The sequence below is a fragment of the Aquarana catesbeiana genome, linkage group LG05 (assembly GCF_042186555.1).
Source record: "Aquarana catesbeiana isolate 2022-GZ linkage group LG05, ASM4218655v1, whole genome shotgun sequence".
NCBI classification, from domain to species: Eukaryota; Metazoa; Chordata; class Amphibia; order Anura; family Ranidae; genus Aquarana; species Aquarana catesbeiana.
This window is the reverse complement of record NC_133328.1, coordinates 392,723,311-392,748,987: the sequence shown is the minus strand read 5'-3', so window position 1 is coordinate 392,748,987 and position 25,677 is coordinate 392,723,311. Positions and strand designations below refer to the sequence as shown.

Here is a 25,677-nt window from a genome sequence, read left to right as displayed (position 1 = left end):
TTAGAGATTTCTCTTATGGTATCCTTCGTTGGTGCTTTTGTGCTACCTCTGCCAACCCATGTACCAGAAGATCTATTAGGATAATCACACAAAGGGGGATATTTAATAGGGTGCGTAGTGAGGTAGCCACAACAGTCAACTATTCATTGTTAGCAGATGCACATTGCACAGTGACTGTTCCACTGCCTTAAGACATATTCCAGTAAGTAGGTAGCTTGGGCAGAATATCATAGGGGGTAAAATCTTCAGACTGATGGCAATGAAGATAAGCATAAATTTGTAGGCCTAGTTGCATAACAGTTTTTCTATAAAACCTTAAACCAAACTATTTCTCAAAAAAATAGTTTCAAGATATCCTAACTTCATCTTCAGATACAGTATTAAAATATTAAAGAGTGTAATGTTCAAGCTTACTGCTACCTCCCACCCCCACACTATGTTTTGGCCTATCACTATGATAAGCTGCCAAACTGGCTGAAAGGAATGCAAATTAGGCAGGCAAGCTTCAGCAGTTTCGGGAAGCGGAACCTTTGCCTGTTAAAACTGCACAGAAATCAGACGTAACTGCAGCATTGTAGATCAATGCCTCCCTTGATGTGGAGCAACTGGGTAGTGAAGTCCAGTTCTTCCTCTCCTAGTCACTGAATCTGTCACATGTCCTCAGTCCCCTCTTCAAACCCCCTTTCTCCTCTCAATGCCCCCTTCCAGCCACAAAAGCCCCATCTGCCCACTGTACCTCCCCACAGAGCCCCTTTGTCCTTCACGGTAACCCTTGTAGCCTTCTCTCCCCCTCCCCCATGCTGCCCCCAAGTCTTCTCGAGAGCTGTCCTTCATCCACAAAGCCCCACACCCCTTCCTAAAGCCCCCTTAGCCTGCTGCAGAGCTCAATCCCCCTGCAGTCCCTATTCCCCCACACATTGCCTCCCCCCAGCTACCCACAGATTTCCCCCCACGAGTCCTCCACAGTGCTCTCAGACCACAACAGACTCCCTGATATTTTTCCTTCCACTGACACCAATGTAAGGGTATTTCTTCTTTCTGCTGGCCACCAATGTTGGTGCGTTTTTAACTCCATTTTGCGTTTTTTTTCCTCCTATTAACCACTAATGTCATGGCAATTTTTCTTCCTTCTGACTCTGAGGAGTGTTTTCCTACTGACAAGTAACATCAGGGCATTTTTTTCCCTACTACTGACGCCAAGACATTTTCTTCCCTACTAACCACTGAACCTGGAACATTTTTCTCACCCACTGACCATTACCATTTTGCCTTACATCCTGGTTTAAGAATATAAACTATGTAACATAAAAACTCTACAGCACATTATGGCAAACCAGACCCATCTTCCATTTGACCCCTCTGAGACCTTGTAGAGGTCACTTTGACCCAGGGCAGATTGGATAAAAATTTATCAACTTAATACCTTACACTCCATTCCATAATAGACATGTGCACACTGAAATATTTTGTTTCGGAATTTAGTTTTCGTCCGAAAAATACATTTATTTAGTTACTCCCGAAATTCGTTTTTATTTATTTTGTTTCGTTAAAAAATGCATTCGTTCAAAAATCCGAAATAATTAAGGTTGAATCTGTCATTGAAGGCTCATGGTGTCTGTCGAATGTTCTAAGAAGATTCGACGGAGCAGCTAAACTGTACGATGCTGCAATCGTACATTTCCGGTCCAATGTTCCACCTACAAGCTATAGTAGAATTCTAATGTTGTATGACACTAGTAATAATTTTATTTATTAATTATTATTACTAGTCAACCAACATTAGAATTCTTCTATAGCCTATAGGTGGAGCATTTAAACATAAATGTCCACTCGCGGCGACTGCTTAGTCGAATCTTCATGTCGAATCTTTTCTCTTTATGTCGAATAATCTTGGACTAATAGAGTTAGGTTAGGCACATTCAACCTTTTTTGCTATTGTCTCTATAATGTCGAATCTTTTCTCTCTATGTCAAATCTTTTCTCTCTATGTAGAATAATCTTGGACTAATAGGTTAGGCACATTCGACCACAGGTTCGATGGACACAGATCGCTATTGTCAGCGTCATGTCGAATCTCCTATCTATATCGAACTGTCGCAACGAAAACAAAAATAAGGCATTTGTTTATGTCGGATGTTTTGGTTTTCGGATTCTGCATGTTCGTTATCGTTTGTTAAAACGATAATGAAAATACCCGAAATTTGGACGAAAATGCATTCGGATGAAAACAAATGCACATGTCTAATTCATATATACCCTCAGACTTCATTATATTTTCCAGAAATTGAGGGAAGATATCCCCGTGTTGGTGAGTGAGGCCTGGAATGATGTGCTAACTACCTATGTATCCCAGATGATCTCAAAGTTGCTTTATCCAACTGAAAATGTTGCACATGGTATACTATACCCAGCTAAAGCTATCCACAATTTATCACACAGCTGATCACCTGTTCCCTAAATGCTTGGCAGAACCTGAGTCATTCCTGCATAATGATGTGGATTTTCCCAAAAAAAAGCGACTGCTGGCAACAAGTTATTACTGCCATGGGTTTAATTGTGGGCATAGTGTTGGCGGCTGACCCGGACAATTTTCTTTTGGGTCTCATGGATGTATGCATACTGTTGGGGAATCCTTTAAAAATTTTGCTATGAGACCCTGTGATTTGCAGTCACACCCCTGGTTAAAGGGTCACTGCACTTGGACTCTAGACTCCCCGTCTCTCCGACTCTAGACTCCCCGTCTCTCCGACTCTAGACTCCCCGTCAGGACCTCTCCTGCCAGATATCCTTGGGATCGTTGAATCCCTCAAGCCTGTATGACACTCCACCGTAGGGTGACTGTGTCCACCCCTTCTGGTAAGGATATTTATTTTTACTATTTGCAGTCTCCATTTGGAACCTAGAAGATTCATGTGTAAAGTGCCTCCTAATACAGAGTCTGTCCCAGCCCCCACCTCACGTGGAGTTGCGACACTATCTATGCTCAAGAACCCCCATGTGTTTATGAACTAATATATGATCCACCCTGTACTTATGGACTTTTGCCCTTAGTTGTTTATGTGTTAGATGTTCACTTTTCACACGTATTACCCAACAGGTAGAGATTATGTTTTCAGCACTGTCTCACAGATATATGTTAAAATTGTAAATGTACACTTTTTTAGCACTGCATATGTTTTTTTATCACTTTTTCACTTGCACATTGTCTACCACACTGTTATATGCCGGCAGCTATCACTTATATATATTTGTAATAGCGCAATTATTGATTGGTTTTATCGATTGTCACTGCACTTTGCCTTACTAGGAAAATTCACTTATGTTTATAAGACTTGCAATTGAATAAAAGACACAATGTGCATCCATAATTTATTATTGGAATGATCTTGTATTTTGATTTGCTTATATCAGGATTACAGATTATGAGATTTTATAAATATACAGTATATATATATATATATATATATATATATATATATTTATAAAATCTCACTATATATATATATATATATATATATATATATATATATATATATATAGTGAGTACACACCTCATATTTTTGTAAATATTTTTCATGTGACAACACTGAAAAAATGACACTTTGCTACAATGTAAAGTAGAGTGAGTGCACAGCTTGTATAACAGTGTAAATTTGCTGTCCCCTCAAAATAACACACAGCCATTAATGTCCAAACTGCTTGTAACAAAGGTGACTACACCCCTAAGTGAAAATGTCCAAATTGGGCCCAAAGTATCAATATTTTGTGTGGCCACCATTATTCACAGGTTGCCACAGGAGTTCTTTTCCACTCCTCCAAGATGACATCACGGAGCTGGTGGATGTTAGAGACCTTGCGCTCCTCCACCTTCTGTTTGAAGATGTCCCACAGATGCTCAATAGGGTTTAGGTCTGGAGACATGCTTGGCCAGTCCATCACCTTTACCCTCAGCTTCTTTAGCAAGGCAGTGGTCATCTTGGAGGTGTGTTTGGGGGTTGTTATCATGTTGGAATACTGACATGCGACCCAGTCTTCGAAGGGAGGGGATCATGCTCTGCTTTAGTATGTCACAGTACATGTTGCCATTCATGGTTCTCTCAATGAACTGTAGCCACCCAGTGCCAGCAGCACTCATGCAGCCCCAGACCATGACACTTCCACCACCATGCTTGACTGTAGGCAAGACACACTTGTCTTTGTACTCCTCACCTGGTTGCCACCACACACGCTTGACAAAATCTGAACCAAATAAGTTTATCTTGGTCTCATCAGACCACAGGAGATGGGTCCCGTAATCCATGTCCTTAGTCTGCTTGTCTTCAGCATACTGTTCGCAAGCTTTCTTGTGCATCATCTTTAGAAGAGGCTTCCTTCTGGGACGACAGCCATGCAGACCAATTTGATGCAGTGTGCGGTTTGGGGTCTGAGCACTGACAGGCTGACCCCCCACCTCTTCAACCTCTGCAGCAATGCTGGCAGCACTCATATGTCTATTTCCCAAAGACAACCTCTGGATATGACGCTGAGCATGTGCACTCAACTTCTTTGGTCGACCATGGCGAGGCCTGTTCTGAGTAGAACCTGTCCTGGTACAGAGAGTTCTTTGCCATGAGGTGGCATGTTGAACTTCCAGTGACCAGTATGAGAGAGTGAATGCGATAACACCAAATTTAACACACCTGCTCCCCATTCACACCTGAGACCTTGTAACACTAACGAGTCACATGACACCGGGGAGGGAAAATGGCTAATTGGACCCAATTTGGAAATTTTCACTTAGGGGTGTACTCACTTTTGTTGCCAGTGGTTTAGACATTAATGCCTGTGTGTTGAGTTATTTTGAGGGGACAGCAAATTTGCACTGTTATACAAGCTGTACACTCTCTACTTTACATTGTAGCAAAGTCTCATTTCTTCAGTGTTGTCACATGAAAAGATATAATAAAATATTTACAAAAATGTGAGGGGTGTACTCATTTTTGTGAGATACTGTATATAAAAATTATATTTATATATTTGTTATATGGCATTTTGCAAAGTATGCCTTCATCATGGTAGCACATGTCAATAGCATAAAAACATACCAAAAAACAAGCTAATTAAAACAGTGCCTTCAAAACCTAAAATCTGAGCCACACAAAGACTACAATGAAATAGTTAATATTTCTTGCCCTGTTCTCCTATGTTGTCAGAGCCCTTAGAAAGATTTGACACTGTAATCTGAACATTTTCCACTGAAAAAGCTGACACTTCACTTCTGCCTGACAATAGTGTAGCTTTTCAGGATGCATATTTCCAGTAGAGCTATGATGAAGTACAATTGAAATAACTGTGTTGCATTAAAATGTCAGCATTTATATTTAACAGGAGATCACAAGAAGTATGCTTCTAGTAATCCAAAGAAAAATATATCACACAGAACCAAAAGGTAAAGCGGTGCAATGTGTGCCTAAGCAAATTAATTATTAATCTCTAATGATAGTGATTCACTGAGACTTTTAATGTATTTGAGCTGGCTGGAAGGAATTCTGCTGGCTAATTTGATGACAGTATCACTGCACAGTCCAAAGTCATAATTAAATATGCTTCATGCTGACATTAGGATATTGCATTAGGCTGATATTTTACTTAAATATAATTACAAACTGTCTTTAGCTGTCTTTAGCTTATACAGCATGAAGTTTATAGAACATTTTGAGTCTGTGCTTCAATATAATTGAATGAATTATACAGATGTAGGGGTCTATAGCCAGACATACCTATGACTGCAAGAATTCTCATAGTCAAATTTAAAGCTACAGTGCCTAAGTAGTTAGTGTTTCTGCCTAGCAGCACTAGGGGTTGTCGGTTTTAATGCCACTCACAGCAATACTTGCCTGGAGTTTGCATGTTCTCCCTGTGCCTGCATGGGTTTCCTCCGGGTACTCCGGTTTCCTCCCACACTCCAAAGACATGCTGGTAGGTTAATTGGCTCCTGTCTAAATTGACCCTAGTATGTGTATAAATGTGAACTAGGGACCTTGGATTGTAAGCTCCTTGTGGGCAGGGACTAATGTGAATGTACAATATACACTATATTACCAAAGTTAGGCCTCATGTACACTGCTGCTGGTAAACGAATGTTTAGGAGCAGCTGGGCATTTTTTTCAGCTGCTCCTGAACTCTCTTCTATGTTATCTTATCAGTACATGTACACTGGGTCGTTTATAGTAATTTCTAGGCAGTTGAGTTTAGAAGCATTTTTTGGAACGCAAAAGAAATGCATTTAGGACTGATGTTCAGAGCCATTTGAAACGCCAAATGCCTGTAACAGCTTGTAAATGCTGCTAAAAGCAGTAACTTGCATTTAGCAGCATTTCCCTTACAGCCGTTTTTAATTTTAACAAAAAATAATGCTCCTAAATGCAAACGCGGCAAAAAGCCGCTAAACGCAGCATGTAAACGTGGCTGAACGGACGTTTTCAAACATCAGATTCTAGCTGTCAAGTTAAATCATTCAGGAGAGGTTAAACAACATCCTGTGTACATGAAGCCTTGAACTTTAATGGCATCCCAGTCTTAGTAGGTAGGGTTCAATATTGAGTTGGTCCACCCTTTGCAGCTATAACAGCTTCAACTCCTCTGGGAAGGCTGTCCACAATATTTAGGAGTGTGTCTATTGGAATGTTTGACCATTCTTCCAAAAGCGCATTTGTGAGGTCAGGCACTGATTTTGGACCTTGCTTTGTGCACTGGTCCAAATCATTTGGTGGAGGGGGGATTACGGTGTGGGGTTGTTTTTCAGGGGTTGGGCTTGGCCCCTTAATTCCAGTGAAGGGAACTCTTAAGACATCACCATACCAAGATATTTTGGACAATTTCATGCTTCCAACTTTGTGGGAACAGTTTGGGAATGGCCTCTTCCAACACAACAGCACACCAGTGAACAAATAAGGTCCATGAAGACATGGATGAGCAAGTTTGGGGTAGAGGAACATGACTGGCCTGCACAGAGTCCTAACCCTAACCCAATAGAACACATTTGGGATGAATTTGAGCGGAGACTGCGAGTAAGGTCTTTTCGTCCACACCAGTGCCTGATCTCACAAATGCGCTTCTGGAAGAACGGTCAGACATTTCCATATGCACACTCCTAAACCTTGTGGACAGCCCTTTCCAGAAGAGTTGAAGCTGTTATAGCTGCAAAGGGTGGGCCAACTCAATATTGAATCCTACAGACTAAGACTGGGTTGCCATTAAAGTTCATGTGCGTGTAAAGGCAGGAGTCCCAATACCTTTGGTAATATAGTGTATATGTAAAGCACTACATAAATTGACAGCGCTATCTAAGTACCTATAATAAATTAATATTAATAAATTAATATAATAAACTACACTGTAGTAGAATGAGTATGATAACTGTAAAGGAAGGATCCCGGCACTATGATCTTCTTTTGATGTTAGGGCCGGTTGTAGCCTAATTTACATATTTACCATTTGTTTTTTCACATTGCGACCATTTGCAATGTAGTATGGATAGGCCCACCTTACAAGAAAGGTAAGATAAGGTAATAATGCCCACCTCCAAACTTTCTGAGATGAGAAAGAGGAACATATTTTAGTATAAAATATGTAGGCAAAGGACACATTAATGTGATGCATCAGTGGACCATGAGGAAATGATAAGCAAAAACATGACTAGCTTAACCCTCACGTGTTTCTTTTTCACCACTACTTTTTCCTTATACTGGCTTTTCAAATTAACAATCTCAATTATTTAGTGATTGGATGCACAGTTTGCTGCAGTATAACACTATGAGTAATTAAATGTTAGATTGTAATGAGCAGGGCCCTCTGATTCCTTCTGTATTGAATTGTATTGTAATTGTACTGTCTGTCCTCATGTTGTAAAGTGCTGCACAAACTGTTGGCGCTATATAAATCTTGTATAATAATAATAGTAGTACAGGTCTATACATCAAACCAAAAAGAGGTACACACAAGGAGGGAAGAAGGGATGGAGGGATTTGGCTCAAAAAGGACAGTCCCTCCAAATTAGGGACAGTTGGGTGCAATATAAATGTATCAGCTGTTGTTGCTGACTTACTTTTGGAAGATGCAAGCTTTGGGGCTGTCTCCATATCCTTGCATCACTACTTAGTGAGTAACTGACCTGGAACCAGCATGTGCCAGAGAAGGATCAGGATACCTTACTTGCAGGTCACTGACTCATTAAATAGTGAAGTATAATAAGGATGACTGTCTCTAACCATCTATCCTAAAACATCAAAAGAGTCAGGTTTCCCTATTTCAATCCTGGCAACTGCCCTTTAATATCTAAATATACAGTATTTTATGAAATGTGGAAAAACCACAACCACTGAACCTCTGAAAAGAATTAAAGGAACAAGAATGGATTACAAAATCTTTAAAAAACCTATCCACTGACACGTGATCATTTATCAAAATGCTTTTTATAGAGACCACATTGCTTCTCAGGTCCAGAAGGTGGAAATTAAAGCACCGATAACAATACTTTTTTGTGACTTTACTTACTTTTACTTGTTAAATATTCCTGTGTACAGTCATTGAGTTCATTCCCATACACAAGATTAATGTTCAGAGACAAGCAGCACTGTACAGGGATATCAGGGGGCTGCTACCCTGTACAAATTGCAGGCTCAGAGACTGCTACCATCATTGCACCTTTAGTATTCAAATTATTGTCTATATTACCTCGCAATTCACTTGACGCATGACCCTAGGCTGGGGGCACATTTTTTGTAGTGCAATTGGAATGTTAAACTTGTGTACCTCATTTTATAGGGAGCCATATAGAATGAGTGTTACTACTAGAGATTAATGACTAATGATTTTAATAACGTGATAATAGTACCAAAAATTCCTCATGCGCTCCCAGCCTAACACTGGTTGTGAATCTAAACATATACTTAAAGTGCCATTAAACCCAAACGCAGCTTATCCTTTTCCTCTTTCTTTTTCCTCCCCTTGCCCTTTTTTCTCCCTCCTCTCCCATTATACCCTTCTGTTTCCTCTTCCAACTTTCCCTTTTTATCTCACCCCTTTCCCCTCTCCTTCTCCTTTTTCCTTCCCCCTCCCCTCACTCCCTTCCCTCCTTTTCTATCCTTCTTCTCCTTTCCTCCCCCCCTCTCCCCCCCTGCCCCTTTCCTTTCCTCTTTTCCTTCCATACCCCTTCCCCCTCTTGCTCCTTTCCCCTTTTCTCCCCCCCCACTTCTCTTGATACCCCTCTCTGCTTCCCCTCAACATTTCTCTTTTCCTCCCCAATATTGTTACACTATGCCAATATTTTTATTTACACTTTTCATTGGCACTTATTTCAACAAACGCTCACAGTATTACTCTTTATACAGAGGGGTCCGCCCTGAGTTTCCTCTCGTGGGGCTTGGTGGGGTATCCCCATGGGCTCCCCAGGCCCACTGTCCCTCCTGGACTGACACACTGTCCACATAACCTGAAGGTAAGCTATAAATAAATACATTTAGTATTAACAAATTCAACCTTTGTATGCATAACTGGAGTATCCATCTTTCTCCCCCCTCTCTTTCTATGGAATACTTTTGTGTTTGTAGGACACCACTGAACATAAATAAGTATGACATGTAACTGCATTTTTGTCAAAAAAATGTTATGCTGTTATACTTGCACTTTTACCAAAGGGTAATTATAAATGCCCTACAATGGTGTAGGAGCTTCTATACTTTACATATGTACAATCAATATTTTATCTGATGTTATCATATGATATAGCTAATTTTGCATTTTTGTATCTTTAGGATATTCTTAGTATTTACATGCTGTCTGTGCTGTTCTAAAAGGCCCTGATGAAGCGGGGTTCCCGTGAAACGCATAGGCCACACTCCTGACGTTCCATACCAGGACTCGCACAACTTGGACCAACAGTAAACAGTAAACTGTACTCTCTTTCAGATTGTAACATGTTTTAAATATTTCCATCCAAGGATGGTAAATAAAGTATCTCTACGTTTCTTTTTAAAAATGGTGTCATAAATCATTATTTACACTCCACTGAGGCACATGTAAAGTCCCATTCAATGTCTTTTCAAAAGAAGTGTAAATTACAGAGCTTCAAATGTGCCCTAATATTCCCATGACTTAAAAGAGAAGTATAGTCAAAGCACTTAGTTCTGCACTCCTGTGACCTAAATCTAAAAAAACAAAAACAAAATTACCCTTGCTACAGATGTGACTAAAAATACAAATAAAACAGTGTCTCACAGCTATGCCGATCTATACTGACACCAGTATGTGTATTGTACCATGTGTCTTGTGTTTGTCTTTAAATTTGATCAGCGCTTTGGATGTGCTACAAACAAATAAATAATGCTATACCACTGTGTGCTGTGCATTATTTTGTCTGTAATACTCATATAACAAAAATATATTCAGTCCATATACATAAAACAAAGAAAATATAGTCCCAAACACAATAGTGAATCTTCACTTCATTAATAGTAAAAAGATTTCCCTATTTAAAAACATTTAAATGTGAACTCACATGAAATAGTGCCTAAAAACCAACACTAGTGTTTCCAGCAACTAATAGACAGTAATGGCTGATCGCTGCCCCACTTCTGGGTCCAGCATGCACTCCGAGCACAGGAAATTATGTTACAGGATGTGATGTCAGCATCCGACCCCACTTCAATGCATTTTACCTATTTTTAAATGGTAAAATCTTTTTACTATTAATAAAGTGTGTTGTGCAATGATCTTTTGTTTGTGCCTTCCCTATGTGATGTACACAGCTGTTGTGAGGACTGAGGAGGTACCTGCAGCGTAGTGCGGGGCTGGCAGAACGGTGGAAAATAACAGAAAGCCTATGGTCCATGTAATTGAGTGCAATTTGACCTGAATTAGATAGTGGGTCACTATATGTTCGGGGAGTCGTTACCTTTCAGGGGGGGAGTGTGACACATCACATGTGTGGAACACTTTTGTTTGATCAAGCAAGCATGTGCACAGTGAAGAGTTCACCATATTTTCTTCGTTTAATGTATATTGACTGAATATATGTTTGTTGCATGAGTATTACTGCCAAAATATCGCACAACACACAGTGATATAGCATTAATTATTTGTTTGTAGCACATCCATAGCTCTGATCAATTTTGAATATAAACACTCCTGTTACCCAGATTCAGCTAGTTTCGCTCTGTTGGCTGATGTCACAGAGCCAGTCCAGGCTCTGCAGGGATCCCAACAATAATGTCGAGATCCGCCAAGATGCCTGACTGGCAGCGTGCCGTTGAGAGCCTGAGCCAGTTGCTCACCCCCCACAGTCTGGAACTCCAGTGAGTGCTGGAGGGGCAAGCAGAGCAAATTGGACCTGAGAATTGAGCAATCAGAGCGGTCTCTGATCGCTCAGTTCTTGGTGTATAGCGGAAAAGGGACAGCTGCAGCTCAGATGGATGCTGCAGCTATCTAGGTGAGTATGTGTGTTTGTTTGTTTTTTGATTCCCACAGTTCTCTTTAAACGCCAAGAACAGAAGAGAGCATATTTTAATGAATAAGTTATTTTGAGAAACCGGTCCATCATTTTGCTCAGTCTTCTTACAGTTTACTGTTTCACATCCTATAGTACTGGCAACTCAAGGCCATCTTAAGGATAAAGAAACTGGAGCAGTAATCTTAGACATTCAAGCTCAGCAGCTCTCCCACCTACTGTATGAACAATAAATTGACTTTCTAAACAAAGCCATCATCGCAAGGAGGTCATAGGAGGCAGTGCTTCCCATTCATTACCATGACTGCATTGTGGTCTTCGGAGCACTTCAAACTTGGTGGCTCCATGTTTGAAATTAGTACCAGAGCTGCATTAGTCACTGTTACCAGGGTCTGTTTAGGAGGCTGCAGTTGGATTTTTAGACCCGCACATATACTAAGGCCAATTTAGACAGAAGCCAATTAACCTAGCAGCATGTCTTTGGAGTGTGGGAGGTAACCAGAGTGCATAAAGCTTCCCAAAAATTAATTATGTGCCTCCTTGAATAGTGTTCATGTGTTTCCAGTTATTTCTGCAATAGTAACTGAGCACCACCACTCAATTCAACGTCTGGTACTAGCTCTTTTGCTAAGCATGTGTGAACAGATGTGGACTCAACATCAATTCTACTATTTTCTAACACTGCAATAGAACCATGCATTTACTGTAAGCACAATTTTGTCTTCAGCAATGCTTGTTTAAAATATGTCATTACTCAATTTTTATTTCTGCTTTAGGAATAAGGTATTAGAGAATGTTTAAATGTGGTTTTAAAGATGGATGCTCAGCTTTTGAGTTAATATGAAACTACAGCCAAATCTTTTCTTCTAAACCCAGAATATAAATGTGCCCTCATGTTATTATACCATATGCATGAAATGAAACATTGTGATGTAGCTGGAGAGAAGCATACAGGGAATTGTAGTGTAGAAGATGAATAAGATAGCCCTTAGGCTGGGTTCACACCTATGCAAATTGGATGCAGATTTTTCCCGCATCCAGTTCGCATAACAGGAGAACATGACCGGCTCTCTATGGAGCTGGTTCACATGTCTCCGGGACGGCTGGGGAGCGCACTGCACAGAAACGCTGTGGGTCTTTGCCTCCATTTCAGGGCCGAATTCAGCCAAAGATTTTACCCTGATTTGTCCCTGAAACGGAGAACAGGAACGGACAGCGTTGCTATGTGATCCGCAACCAGTTTAGGTGTGAACCGAGCCTCAAAGAAAAAATTCAAAGAGATTCAGTACAAGAGGTAAGAAGGGAGTTATCTTTGAAGCAGGAATGCAATAAAAGTAATATAGTATACACTTGAATACAAGTACAGAATAATGATAACTTGCTGAGCGTGGAGAAACTTTTCAAAACGTATCTATAAAGGAGTGTCTAGTGCAAACATACATAAAAATAATAAATAACATATAGAAGATGAAACCCAGATGCCCCAAAATTTGGACTTTTTATAAATATTATTTAATTCCCAGGTAATCACTTCATTGGGGTACCACATAACTGGCACAGTAATAAGTCTGAGTCAGACATTAAAGAAAATTGTATAATCTAGTTAAAGTTTTTAGACATACTCGTAAAAGTGATCAGCTTGATATAAATAATCTAACAAGTGTGTGTTGTTTCTAGTTTCTAGTTATATTATAAGTACACATGCAGTGTTTGACTGTTATCCTCCTCTATATAAGGCCCTATGCATTTGGGGGGGGGGGGGGACCCTAAACGCACAGGGCCCTAAACACTAATATCACTTGGTACATTGTTTAGCCCTATCCAGCCTCAGCCTGCCATAGACTTTGTGCGACTGTCTGCAGTTGAGCTGAATGCTGCACCTGACCCTCTCAGGTGCACTAAAACACTAGGAAGGATGCACTGCTGCACTGCTGCTGGATGATTTTAAGTGCAAGGGGCATTACTTGAAAAAGGTTGAGAGCAGATGAGTGATTGTGGTAAGGCTCTGTGGATTAACCATAGCTTTCTACACTTCAATTTTACTACACTGTTTTGTCTAGAGCAAAGACCCTTGTAAGGCACTGGGTCACTTAAGCAATTTAAAACTTCATAAGAAGCGCTTTAATGCTCAACACTGGGATTTCCATTATATTCAATGGTGCCAGTTCACACCTGAGAGTAGTGTCACTTAAGCTTTTTGGGGTGACAGCAGCAGAAGCCTATGGCTCCTGCTCCTCTCAATGTCTCCTATGGGACTAAGAAGAGGGAGCAGCGCTGCTGCAAACAAGACAGTGACGGTGCTGGATTGGTGAAGGAGTCAGGTAAGTCAGGGGCACAACAAGAAGTGAGACAATTAGACTTTAGAACCAAAGATATGTGTGAGCCACTCAGATTGTGTAGGAATGTAATCCTGTGCCCACTACTGTGAGTGGTGGCTGGGAAGGGAGCTAGTCTATGCTCCAAGCAATAGTCCTGGGAGCTGCACATCAAAACAAGACCTGCTGTGTGGTGGTAAATGGCAATCTCAGTCTGGACCCCTGCCAGGCGATACCCCCAATGCTTCCCACTCCCCCCCTGGGTAACGTTGGGGGCATGGCCTGGTGGGGGTCCAGGCTGAGACTGATATTTACCATTACACAGTGGGTCTTGTTTTGATGTGCGGCTCCCGGGACACCTGGTTACTTTCCACTATTAGACTTTGCAACCACTTTAAAAATACTGAATACTGAAAAATACTGCAGACATAAGTGCAGACACATACCTGTAGCAGCTGTAAGTATTTTCTGCTTTGCCCGAATGCCAGGCGATGCTTTCTGGTAGTGTTGGAGCATGCTGCTAAACTCCACCCACACATTGCTATTGGTCCATCACTATGATAAATTATCTTTCAGAACAATAGGAATGTGTGTAAGAGAGGTGGGGCAAGCTTCAGCACTATGAGGAAGAGCTAAAGCTTTGCTCAAGTAGAAAATCTGGAATTTGGTAAATTGGGGGATAATGTTACGTACCTCTGGGTCTTGCAGCTTATATCAGTCAACACCTTTCAGTATTTTTAAAGTGACAAGATCTCTTCAAAGCAATATGTGTCTTATTTTCCTGTAAACCTAGTGAGCTAAGATACAGTTTTAGGACCACTGCTGTCTAGGCTCCATTGGGTGGCCTACATTCAAACAACCACAGTCTACATGATATATTCATGGAAATAAATCACTTACTATACAAATGTACATGTGAGAATTGAGGCTCAACTTGCTGAATCAAATATTCATTTTTATGTGGCCGGATGTGATCAGGGCAAGACGTGTCTCTTCTGTGCTCCGTTTATACTCCTGCTAAATACCCCGTTTGGAGCCCTTCAAACCAACTCTTACTCGGTAAGCTGCCTGGAACTAGGTAAGGGAGACTCCAGAGCACACTAAAATGCCGTCCTCATCCGCAAAAAAGCCCAAGGAGAGCCGTCCACCACCGCCAAAGGATCAGAGGCAGCTCCGTTCCCAGCGTGGAGGAGACTCTGGCCCTGCCCCCACCATCTTGGCTCCTGTGTCATCCTCACAGCCCGCCAAACAGCAAAGAGCGAGGATGGAGCAGGAATCAGGCTCGGGCCATGCTCATGGCACACTGGAGCTACTACCAGCATCTATACCTCCTGAGTTAGAAGTAGATACAGCGGCAGTCACGGGCCCGATCCCAGAGGTGATTGCAGCCTCCAAAACAGAACTCATGGGGCGCATTGACTACCTGGCCTCTGAATGTAACCTGATCAGACATGACCTGGACAAGATCAGAGGCAGGCTTACAACGGCAGAAGACCGCATCTCAGAGGTGGAAGATGCCTTACACTGCCAAGGCTCCCAGCTGTCTGAACTCAAGGACATGGTAAGATCACTCCAACAATGCGCTGATGACGCTGAGGACAGACAAAGGAGAAATAATGTAAGGGTGGTGGGTCTGCCTGAGGGTGCAGAAGGAGGCAAACCAGTCCTCTTTGCTGAACAGTTCTTTAAATCCCTGCTCTCTCTAGAAGATCTTCCACCTACATATGTGGTGGAGAGAGCACACCGGGTTCCCACAGGTGCTAGACCCCCTGGTTCCCCACCCAGGCCCTTCCTGGTCAGGTTTCTAAACCACATATACCACGATATGCTCCTGGCTGAAGCAAGAAAGCACCTGGATTTAAAGTTTGAAAATACTCGCATCATGCTCTTTGCAGATTTTTCTGCTGAGACACAGAGGAAATGCCACTCCTTTATGGATGTACGCAGATGATTCCAAGAAAAAGAAATAGAGTACAGCATGTTGTATCCCAGCCGTCTACGGGTTCAATACAAGGGCTCGGTCAACTTCTCTGACACTCCGCAAGATGCGTCTGCTGGCTAGATAGCAACTCCTAACATCTCATGAGAGTCTAATCCTTTCTGGGTATGGCCGGTTATATTTCTGGTTTTCTCTTCTTCCTTTGTTTTTTGTTCCTGCCACACACGAAGAGTTCTTGAATGTCATAAATACAACCCCACCATATGCGGTGCTGGCTAGCACTAGTAGTGGCTGTTGAGAGATCTTTTTCCAAAGATGGCGCTCTAACCTGTGGTTTGAAGAAGGCTCCACTCCTATACTTGGTGGGCACGGAGTTCTGTGTGAAGAGACAGAGTTTTTCATCTAACAATGCCGAACTATCGACACCAACGGTTGGACCTCTTCACTTTTTTTGTTCTCTGGGTACAAGCTGCATTGTCTTTTTAGATATGTTGCACCAATTACTGCTCTAACTCTTAAAGCGTGTCCCAGGGGCTGGAAAGCTAATGGTTCATTTGTATTGCCTACTCATCTGTTTTTTACCAATGGATAGCAGCCTCAGTATAGTGTCCTAGAATGTAAGGGGATTGAATAGTAAATTTAAAAGAGCAGTTGTTTTTCAGTACCTTAAACAGGTAAAGCCACATGTTGCCCTCCTGCAGGAGACCCACCTGGAGGGAAATAAAATCCTATCCCTGCGCAAGGCCTGGATTCAAAGGGCACTCCACTCTACATATTTCACATACGCCAGAGGGACCTCCATCCTTATTAGCAAGGTTGTCCCTTGCACTGTTCACCAGGTGTTCTATGACCCGGGGGGTCAATATTTGGCTGTGGTACTGGACATACACTACCGAAAAATGTTGATTGTGAATATATACCTGCCCCCCCGCTTTATGATCTTATGGTAAAACTAGCTCCCTTTATTAACCTACCTACCATATTTATGGGGGTTTCAACACCATTTTGGACCCTACACTGGACTCATCCAATACCAATAGACCGGCCTCATCGGATCTATGTACTTGGATGTCTGTGACAGGCCTCTTTGAATTATGGCTTTGGAAGCATCCCAATGATAAATCATATTCACACCTACCTACTACACATCGATCATCTGCCAGAATAGGTCTAGCATTTGTCAACCCTTCACTTCTAATGTATGTTAATGATACTGAATACTTGGCTGGGGGAACTTCAGACTGCCCACTTTCCGTCACCCTGACACTCCCAGTTGGGGGGAGGCTGGAAGTTGTCACCAGACTGGTTACAAGATGAACAAGTCGCCTCACAGGTACAGGGCTCCATTGCAGCTTACTAGTCAACCAATGTAGATACAGCCGACCCGACCATGGTTTGGGATGCATTTAAAGCTGTGACAGGAGGTGAATGTATTTCTGCGATTAAGGCAGCTAGGAGAGACCATAATGCACATGGGGAACTTCTCCTAACTAGGGAATGAGAATGCGCAGCTGCCCACGCCGACACTCCGACAGTGACCAACTATACATCTCTGCTGGAGACTCGGCGACTTCACTATTCTTCGCTACTTCGCTATTCGCCTTCGCTAGGGCGGAGTCGCTATTTACTCAAGGTGACAAGAATGGCAAACTCTTGGCCCTTTTAGCAGCGGATCAAACAACACCAGTTAGTATTCCCGTCATATAAACCAGTGGGGGGAATGTGGTTACTGACCCTTCTGGAAGAATTTGTGTGGTATTATACTACACTCTACTCCCCTATACCAGCATATGATACCAGTGAGCTGGATGGGCTATTGAGTGACCTCTCTCTCCCCATATTGTCAGACTCAGATGTTACCCTTCTAGATGCTGATATCTCTGCTCTAGAAATAGAAGTGGCAATTTTAGCTTTTCCGCCACACAAGTCTCTGGGCCTGGATGGCTTCCCGGCAGACTTCTACCAGCATTATATGGCACAAATAGCCCCAAGACTCAGTGTCCTTTTTGACCACTGCCTTAAAAACGGAGCCCTCCCGTGTTCAATGATGGAAGCATGCATGGTTCTTCTGTTGAAACCGGGTAAGTACCCACAAGAGTGTTCGTCCTATCACCCCATAGCATTACTAAGCTGCAGATATAAAGATGCTAACCAAAGTGTTGGCATTACGACTGACAAAGGTCATTTCTTCACTGGTGGACATTGACCAGAAGGGATTTATGCCCGGGAAATCCACAGACACCAACCTCTGGAGATTATTCACTCATTTACAATTAGATACTACAGAAGCCCCAGAAAAGTTATGGTGTCTATTGACATTGAAAAAGCCTTTGATTTGGTTGACTGGCTCTATATGCATAAGGTGCTGGAGAGTATGGGCTTCGGTCTAATTTCTGGTGCTGGGTCATTTTACTGTACAGTGGCCCTCGAATGGCAATTCGGTTGGGGCTCCTGATTTCAGAGCCTTTTGTGGTTGGAAGGGGCACTAGACAGGGCTGCCCTCATTCTCCCTTTGCCCTAATGATGGAGCCTATATCGAGAGCGTTACGTTAATCTCAGGAGGTGGGTGCCATCCAGGTGGGTTTCATATGGGAGAGCCTTTCGCTCTATGCAGATGACTTGCTTCTGTTCCTCAGAGATCTGGGAATATCTTTACAGGGGGCATTGCACATACTTAATAATTTTGCATCCTTCTCGGGCCTTCGGGTGAATTGGAGCAAGCCATCAATACTACCTTTGGGTCCGGAGGCAGGAAGGGTGGATGAAAACAATCTTCCACTGCAATGGGTTTCCGCCATCCCTTACCTGGGGGTGAAGGTTACGGCCAATATACGGGATTATATGCCACTAAACCTTCTACCATTAGTTCCCCGTCTGACACAAAAGATACAGGCTTGGAAATGGCTTCCCCTGTCTCTAATAGGATGTATAAACCTCTTGAATATGAAGCTCTTGCCTGTAATCTTGTATTTCATAAGGCACTCTCCAGTATGAGTTCCCAAATCATTTTTCCACAAACTGAACATCATTATCGGTTCCTTTCTGTGGTCTCCCAAATAACCCCACATAAGCACACAGGTACTCCAGGAACCATGGGGGCAGGGGGGGTTAGCACTACCTTATTGGCAGAAATACTATCTGGCTGGTGAAATGGTTTTTGCAAGATGCTGGCTCTTGGCGGAGGATGGGGACTCGACCACGGTTCTTGAGGCTGCTCATTTGGGCTCTTATGACAGTTTAAGTTTTTAGTGCTCTATAGAGGCCCAAAATCTAACCCACCTTTAACAGAATCCATGAAAGCAACCATTAAAACTTGGGAAGTAGCCACGACTCTAATGTCCCCCAGCTATGTGGGAACCACTCCATCTGCCCCTTTATGAATGAACCCCAACTTGCCTCATTTCTATTCCCTGCTGGACCCCATGGTTTGGGCTAGTAGGTGGGTTAAAGTACTAGGAGATATTACCAGAGAGGGGGAGCTCATAACGTTTTAACCAATTAGAAGCAAGACATAATCTGCCTAACACACACTTTTTCCGGTATTTACAACTACGCGTTTCAGACACAATTCTCCACCTGGAAGGTGGAGGTACTACCCTCTGCCCTTGAGGATCTCTTGGCGGGTGAAGAATTGGCTAAACCCTTATCAGCTACATACAAATCCTTTTTCAAAAAAACACCACCAGCGGTAACTAGATGTCGGGAAAAATGGGTAGCAGATATCCCTGAAATCCAAGGAGAAGACTGGGAAGATATGTGGGACCACCCATTTAAACACTTGTTATCCGCTAGGGACTGACTTATATTCTTTAAGTATCTACATAGGATTTACTATACGCTGGCCAGGCTGGCATGCATTTATTCCTCTGCCACAGATGAATGCTGGAGGTGTTCTTCCTCACCTGCGAATGCAGAACATATTTTCTGGAGTTGCTCGTGGGTCAAGATTTTCTGGTCTGCGATCACCTCCTGTTTGTCCGAGGTTCTCAGTATCCCAATCCCTACAACCCCAAGAGTATGTCTCATAGGTTTGGTGGAGGAGGTCGTCCCTTCTCTAGCTCACCGCACTTTACTCAAAATAGGGTTGTTCTATGGTAGGAAGGCCATCTTACTACATTGGAAAAAGGAAATGCTACTGCAATAGCATATTGGAAGGGTCTGATAAACTCAGTAATCCATCTTTATGAGGCCACATACATTTCAAGGGGCTGTAAGAAAAAATTTTATAAGGTATGGCAGCCATGGTTGGACTCCTCTACAAGAGTGGGCTGATACAAACAATTTTAGCTTATTGAATTGCGTAATCTCATGAATAGGAGGTGGGTAATGTGAACTCTTGCTACTGATGTTGAAGAGCTTGCTCTACATGTATATATGATTGCTTTACCAACCATTCCCCTGATTTCAGGTGGACAAGTGACACAACTGAACTCTGATTATAACTTACTGGTGCTCTATTTCTCCTGGACTGGTGCTGATGGTTGAGTTTCGGGGGGGGACTTCTAGTTTTTTTATTTAGGTTGATTATTTGGACTATGTTAGTCCCAAATTGCGGCCCTGCGAGGCCAAGAGGAGAGAGGGTATGTTGCCCTCTCAGCCTCTATGTTTTGAATGTATACCATGTATGAAAAAACTGAACAAGAATTAAAAAAAAATATTCGTCTTTCTGAATAGACTCTGTCACTTTAATAGCTGCACTAAAAGCTGAAGACATGTAAAAGTACAGGCACATACCTGTAAGAGCTTTTGCTATCTTCTGCTTTGCCTGTATTCCTGGCAATGCTTTCTGGTAGTGTTGAAGCATGCTCCTAAACTCCACCCACACATTCCTATTGGCCCATCACTATGACCACCTTGCTAGCCAATAGGAATGTGTGGAAGGAAGTAAAGAAAAGAGGGCAGGCTTAAGCCCTATGAGGAAATGTTGAACCTTTGCCCAAGTAGAACAGCTGGGATTTGGTGACAATGGAAGTTGCTGCAGGTACATACAGTACCTCTGGGTGCCTGCAGTTCATAGCAGTCAACACCTTTCAGTATTCTTATGTCTCGTACACACGGTCGGATTTTCCGGTGGAAAATGTTCGATGGGAGATTGTTGTTTCCATCACACAAAATTTGAGATCTGGATCTCAAATTTTCCGACAACAAAATCCGTTGTCATAAATTCCGATCGTGTGTACACAAATCCGACGCACAAAGTTCCAAGCATGCTCAGAATCAAGCAGAAGAGCCGCACTGGCTATTGAACTTCATTTTTCTTGGCTCGTCGTACGTGTTGTACATCACCGCGTTCTTGATGTTTGGAATTTCCAACAAGATTTGTGTGACCGTGTGTATGCAAGACATCTGTCGGAAACAAATCCAGGATTTAGTTGTTGGAAAATCCTATCGCGTGTACAGGGCATTAAGATGACAGGGTCTCTTCAAACAATATATGTATTTCTTCTTTTCTTTAAAATCCAGTAAGTTAAGATACAATTTTAGGACCGCTGCTATCTAGGCTCAACTGGGTGGCCTTAATCCAAACAACCACATTCTACATGACATAATATACACAGGTATAGTTGGACATATACAACTTATTCATTTCATTAGTAGTAAAAACACTTCTCTGATCATTTCAACATAAAGTCAGCTGATTCTTAACCTCATTTTCTAACACAGATCCTGGAACAGAACAGAACAGAACATTTATAGTAGTAGTATATATTATTTTTCCTCTTAACTAATTAAAACCATTGTGATTGCTTCTTGCAAAACAGCATGAGCGACCAAAATACAATACTTGTGAAACTCCAGGTTTGATTGACTCTTCGTGTAGCATTTGTCTCCTAGCCACAGTACTCCAATCACCATGGCAACACATCCTTCATTCAGTCAAGCAGATTTCAAAATATTTCACAATACAATTAACCTTCTACATGGCACTCTGCTCTAAAAAAATGGAACCTTTACAGCCTTAATATACAGTATCAAAATGATAGAAAAACCCTAAACCACAACAATATACTGTATAAGCTTATTTGTACCTTTTAGGTATTTATGATTCATGATGATTTCCTTTACCTTTAAGATCTCTGTGGTATTTTGTACACATTGTAAAAAAAAATGCACATATATATATATATATATATATATATATATATATATATATATATATATATATATATGCATATATTATTGTCCAAGCCTCTTCTTGAACAAGTCAGCAGAAACAAATGTTGCAAAGATATATTAAATCACAGCAAGCATATTTAAAAAGAAAACATTGTCTTTACTTTATCTGCTCTAGTTAAGTTAGATGGAACATTAACATAAGCTAATTTAGATTTCTAGATTGATCTATAAAACACATGGATTTTTGCTTTAAGCAATACTAATGTGTGTTCACATTCAGCAATGGCAGCTGATCTGTTCTTATGACCATGACATATAGCAAGTAATGTGTTGAAGCATTATAAGGAGGAAATATTGAATCACAAAGTGTTCTGCAAGCAATATTTAAATAAACAGTCTTCTTATTCTTTTCTGCTCTCAGATGGAACACTAATATCAGCTAATTCAGAATCACATTGCTAAAACTCAAGGATTTTGCTGTCAGCAATATTTATGTGTGTACACATTCAGCACCAACAGCTGATCTGTTCCTACGACATATAGTAAGTGCTGTAATATATTGATGCATTATAAGGAGGACACATTATACCGCAAAGTGATCAGCAAGCAGTATTTTTTTTTTTAAAAGTGTCTTCTTGACCTTATCTGCTCTGGTTAAATCAGATGGAACACTAATATAAGCTAATTCAGATTTCTGCATGCATTGATAAAACTCAGGGATTTTGCTGTCAGCAATATTAATGTGTGTTTTCACATTCATCACTAGCAGCTGATCTGTTCCTATGACATATAGTATGTAATTTGTTGATGCATTACAAGGAGGAAACATTGGACCACAAAGTGATCAGCAAAGCAGTATTAAAAAAAATAAAGTCTTCTTGACCTTATCTGCTCTAGTTAAATCAGATAGAACACTAATATGAGCTAATTCGGATTTCTAAATAAATCCATAAAACTCAGGGATTTTGCTGCCAGCAATACTAATATGTGTTCACATTCAGCACTAGCAGCTGATCTTTTTCTAGTACCATGATGAGGCATTTTAACACTTGCTATTCATTCTCCTGTTGAAATCACAGCAGTGTCCTTTCATGACTTATAACACATTATCAGTCTCCATGCTTTGCCCTTTCTACAATCATGATTCCTTCTCCTGTGTCATTGTCTGTAGGTGATATTTAACACACACCTATGTGAAACACACAACAGGACAAGTTTGAATTCATTTTAATTTTCATAATGAATGTTCTCATCGGAAACACGAGAGCAGATCCTTATAGCTGTGACGCTACCACCTTTGTAAGTCAGCCCTGGGACTTTTGATATGTTGGTCCCGAGACTGTCAGCTGTCAATAGTCACTGACACAAAGGAGCGCTACAGGAGCTCAGGAGTAGATCAGCACCAGCAGGGTGGACAGCTACAGAGGTGCCCGGTCGGAGTTGATCAGCACCAGCAGGGTGGACAGCTCCAGAGAAGCGGATCAGCATCATTAGTGTGGACAGCTCCAGAGGAGCCCTGGCGGAGCGGATCAGCACCGACAGTGTGGACAGCTCCAGAGGAGCCCAGTGGAGTGGATCAGCACCGGCAGCGTGGACAGCTCCAGAGGAGCCCTGGCGGAGCAGGTCAACACCGGCAGCGTGGACAGCTCCAGAGGAGCGGATCAGCACCATCAGTGTGGACAGCTCCAGAGGAACCCCGTGGAATGGATCAGCACCGGCAGCGTGGACAGCTCCAGAGGAGCGGATCAGCAACATCAGTGTGGACAGCTCCAGAGGAGCCCAGTGGAATGGATCAGCACCATCAGTGTGGGCAGCTCCAGAGGAGCCCTGGCGGAGCAGATCAACACCGGCAGGATGGACAGCTCCTGGGGGGAAGGATCGTCTTACCTGTCTGCAGGTTCAGGGAGATCCTAGCCTCAGCCAGATAAGGGGTGTCACTTTTTGACCGTACTCTTCTGATGGGTCGCCGATCAGTCTCCTCCTCTGAAGATGCCGCCATTAAGGGGTGCACGGTGTACAGGGTCGCCCGGCGAGCTAATACAGTGGGTCAATGAAAACCAAAAAAAAAAAAAAAAAAAAAAGAGAGGGGGGCAAGGAAGAGAAGAAGGTGCCAAGGAGGAGGGGGAGAGAGAGGGGAGAGAGAAGAAAAGACACATACATAGGAAGAGAAAGAGAGAATAGTGGGGGGAGGGGAGAGGGAAAAAAAGGCAGAAAGAGACAGCAGAAGGGGAGGAGGGAAAAAGAGAAAATACGTTAAGGATTTGAATGTAGATGGGAACAGGAGGAGAGAGCAGCAATGAGCAGGAGGTGAGGAAATCCCTCCCCCAGCTCAGCTGCAACAGCAGACCCACTTGTCACAGCTTACCATTGCATCCTTATCCCTCTGCTGGCCATGCAAGGGTTAATGTCTGAGCACTGGAGCTGCATGGCAGCAGAGGGTTAATGCTGAACCTTCCATGACAAAGCTGATCGTCTGAGCTGGGTAGTAAGGCACACAGATACATTACATGAATGGACACACTCTGACAGCAGGGGATGCTGCTGGACACATTACAGATACACCAGCATGCAAGAGGCATGCCTCTCCAGCAAGCAGCAAAATCACGGGCTGCTGTGGACACACTCTGACATAAAAGATGATATGTAGATTAATCTTTGAGGATTCTCAGGAACTGTTCAGTTGCATGGCTAATAATGGCTTTACAATCAAGTCATAAGCAGAAATAGCTGTAATATATGTGGTTAAATGTTACCACGATTGTCATACATTTTATAAAAGCTGATATTCTGTAATGTACAAATCCAGAGCTATTTAACAATGGCTGCAATGGTTTACTGTTCTGCAAATTGCCTTACTGGATAAGTATGGACATGGCTGTATTCCATATAGATCAGAAATAGAAATAATAGGTATTAAAGCATTGTGCTGGTGTTAGTTTTGCATGACTATGATCCAAAACTTAAATTGAAAAAACATATACTAATAACAATAACATAATATTTATAATACTGCTATTATTTATAAATAGTATTATTATTATGAGTAGTAGTAGTAGTATTGTTATTATTATTAGTAGTAGTAGCAATAATAATAATATTACTACTACTAATAATATGTAGTAGTATTTCAACATTAATACATCTAAAGAATACCTTAGCTAAAAGAAACGTGTAGACTGCCCTTGCTGACCTCCCCCTGAAAATGCTACTTATCTGGTGGTCATAATGTTTCCTTAAAGCGTATCTAAACCCAAAAACAAAAATGTATTTTATTGCAGCTTACCAACCCCCAAATGTGGTGGTTGCATTCTTTTTTTAGGCTTCCCACCCTTAATTTTACCTGGTGATCCAGCCAGCAACACATTTCCTGTCTTAGGAAGGCTCCACTCTTAGAGGAGCAACAGAGACACCTTTGGACTTGACTAGCAAATTAAAGCGAATCTCCAGCTAAAGGCTTTTAAGCAGTTACAGTTTTATAAAAACTTTGATAAAGGATATATCTATCTATCTATCTATCTATCTATCTATCTATCTATCTATCTATCTATCTATCTATCCATCCATCCATCCATCCATCCATCCATCCATCCATCCATCCATCCATCCATCCATCCATCTATCTATCTATCTATCTATCTATCTATCTATCTATCTATCTATCTATCTATCTATCTATCTATCTATCTAGATATATATATCTATATATTTATATCTATCTATCTATCTATCTATCTATCTATCTATCTATCTATCTATCTATCTATCTATCTATACAGTATTTCACAAAAGTGAGTACACCCCTCACATTTTTGTAAATATTT

At 41.7% G+C, this 25,677-nt stretch overlaps 1 protein-coding gene across 2 annotated transcripts in view; it reads right to left on the bottom strand.

Moving 5' to 3' along the window:
- Positions 1–25,677, bottom strand: part of PHACTR1 (phosphatase and actin regulator 1) — a 508,271-nt gene that overhangs the window by 444,829 nt on the left and 37,765 nt on the right. For both annotated transcript variants that reach the window (XM_073631073.1, XM_073631075.1), the window contains exon 5: positions 23,744–23,890. In XM_073631073.1, the coding sequence (XP_073487174.1) occupies positions 23,744–23,890 (147 nt within the window). The remainder of the gene's footprint in view (positions 1–23,743; positions 23,891–25,677) is intronic.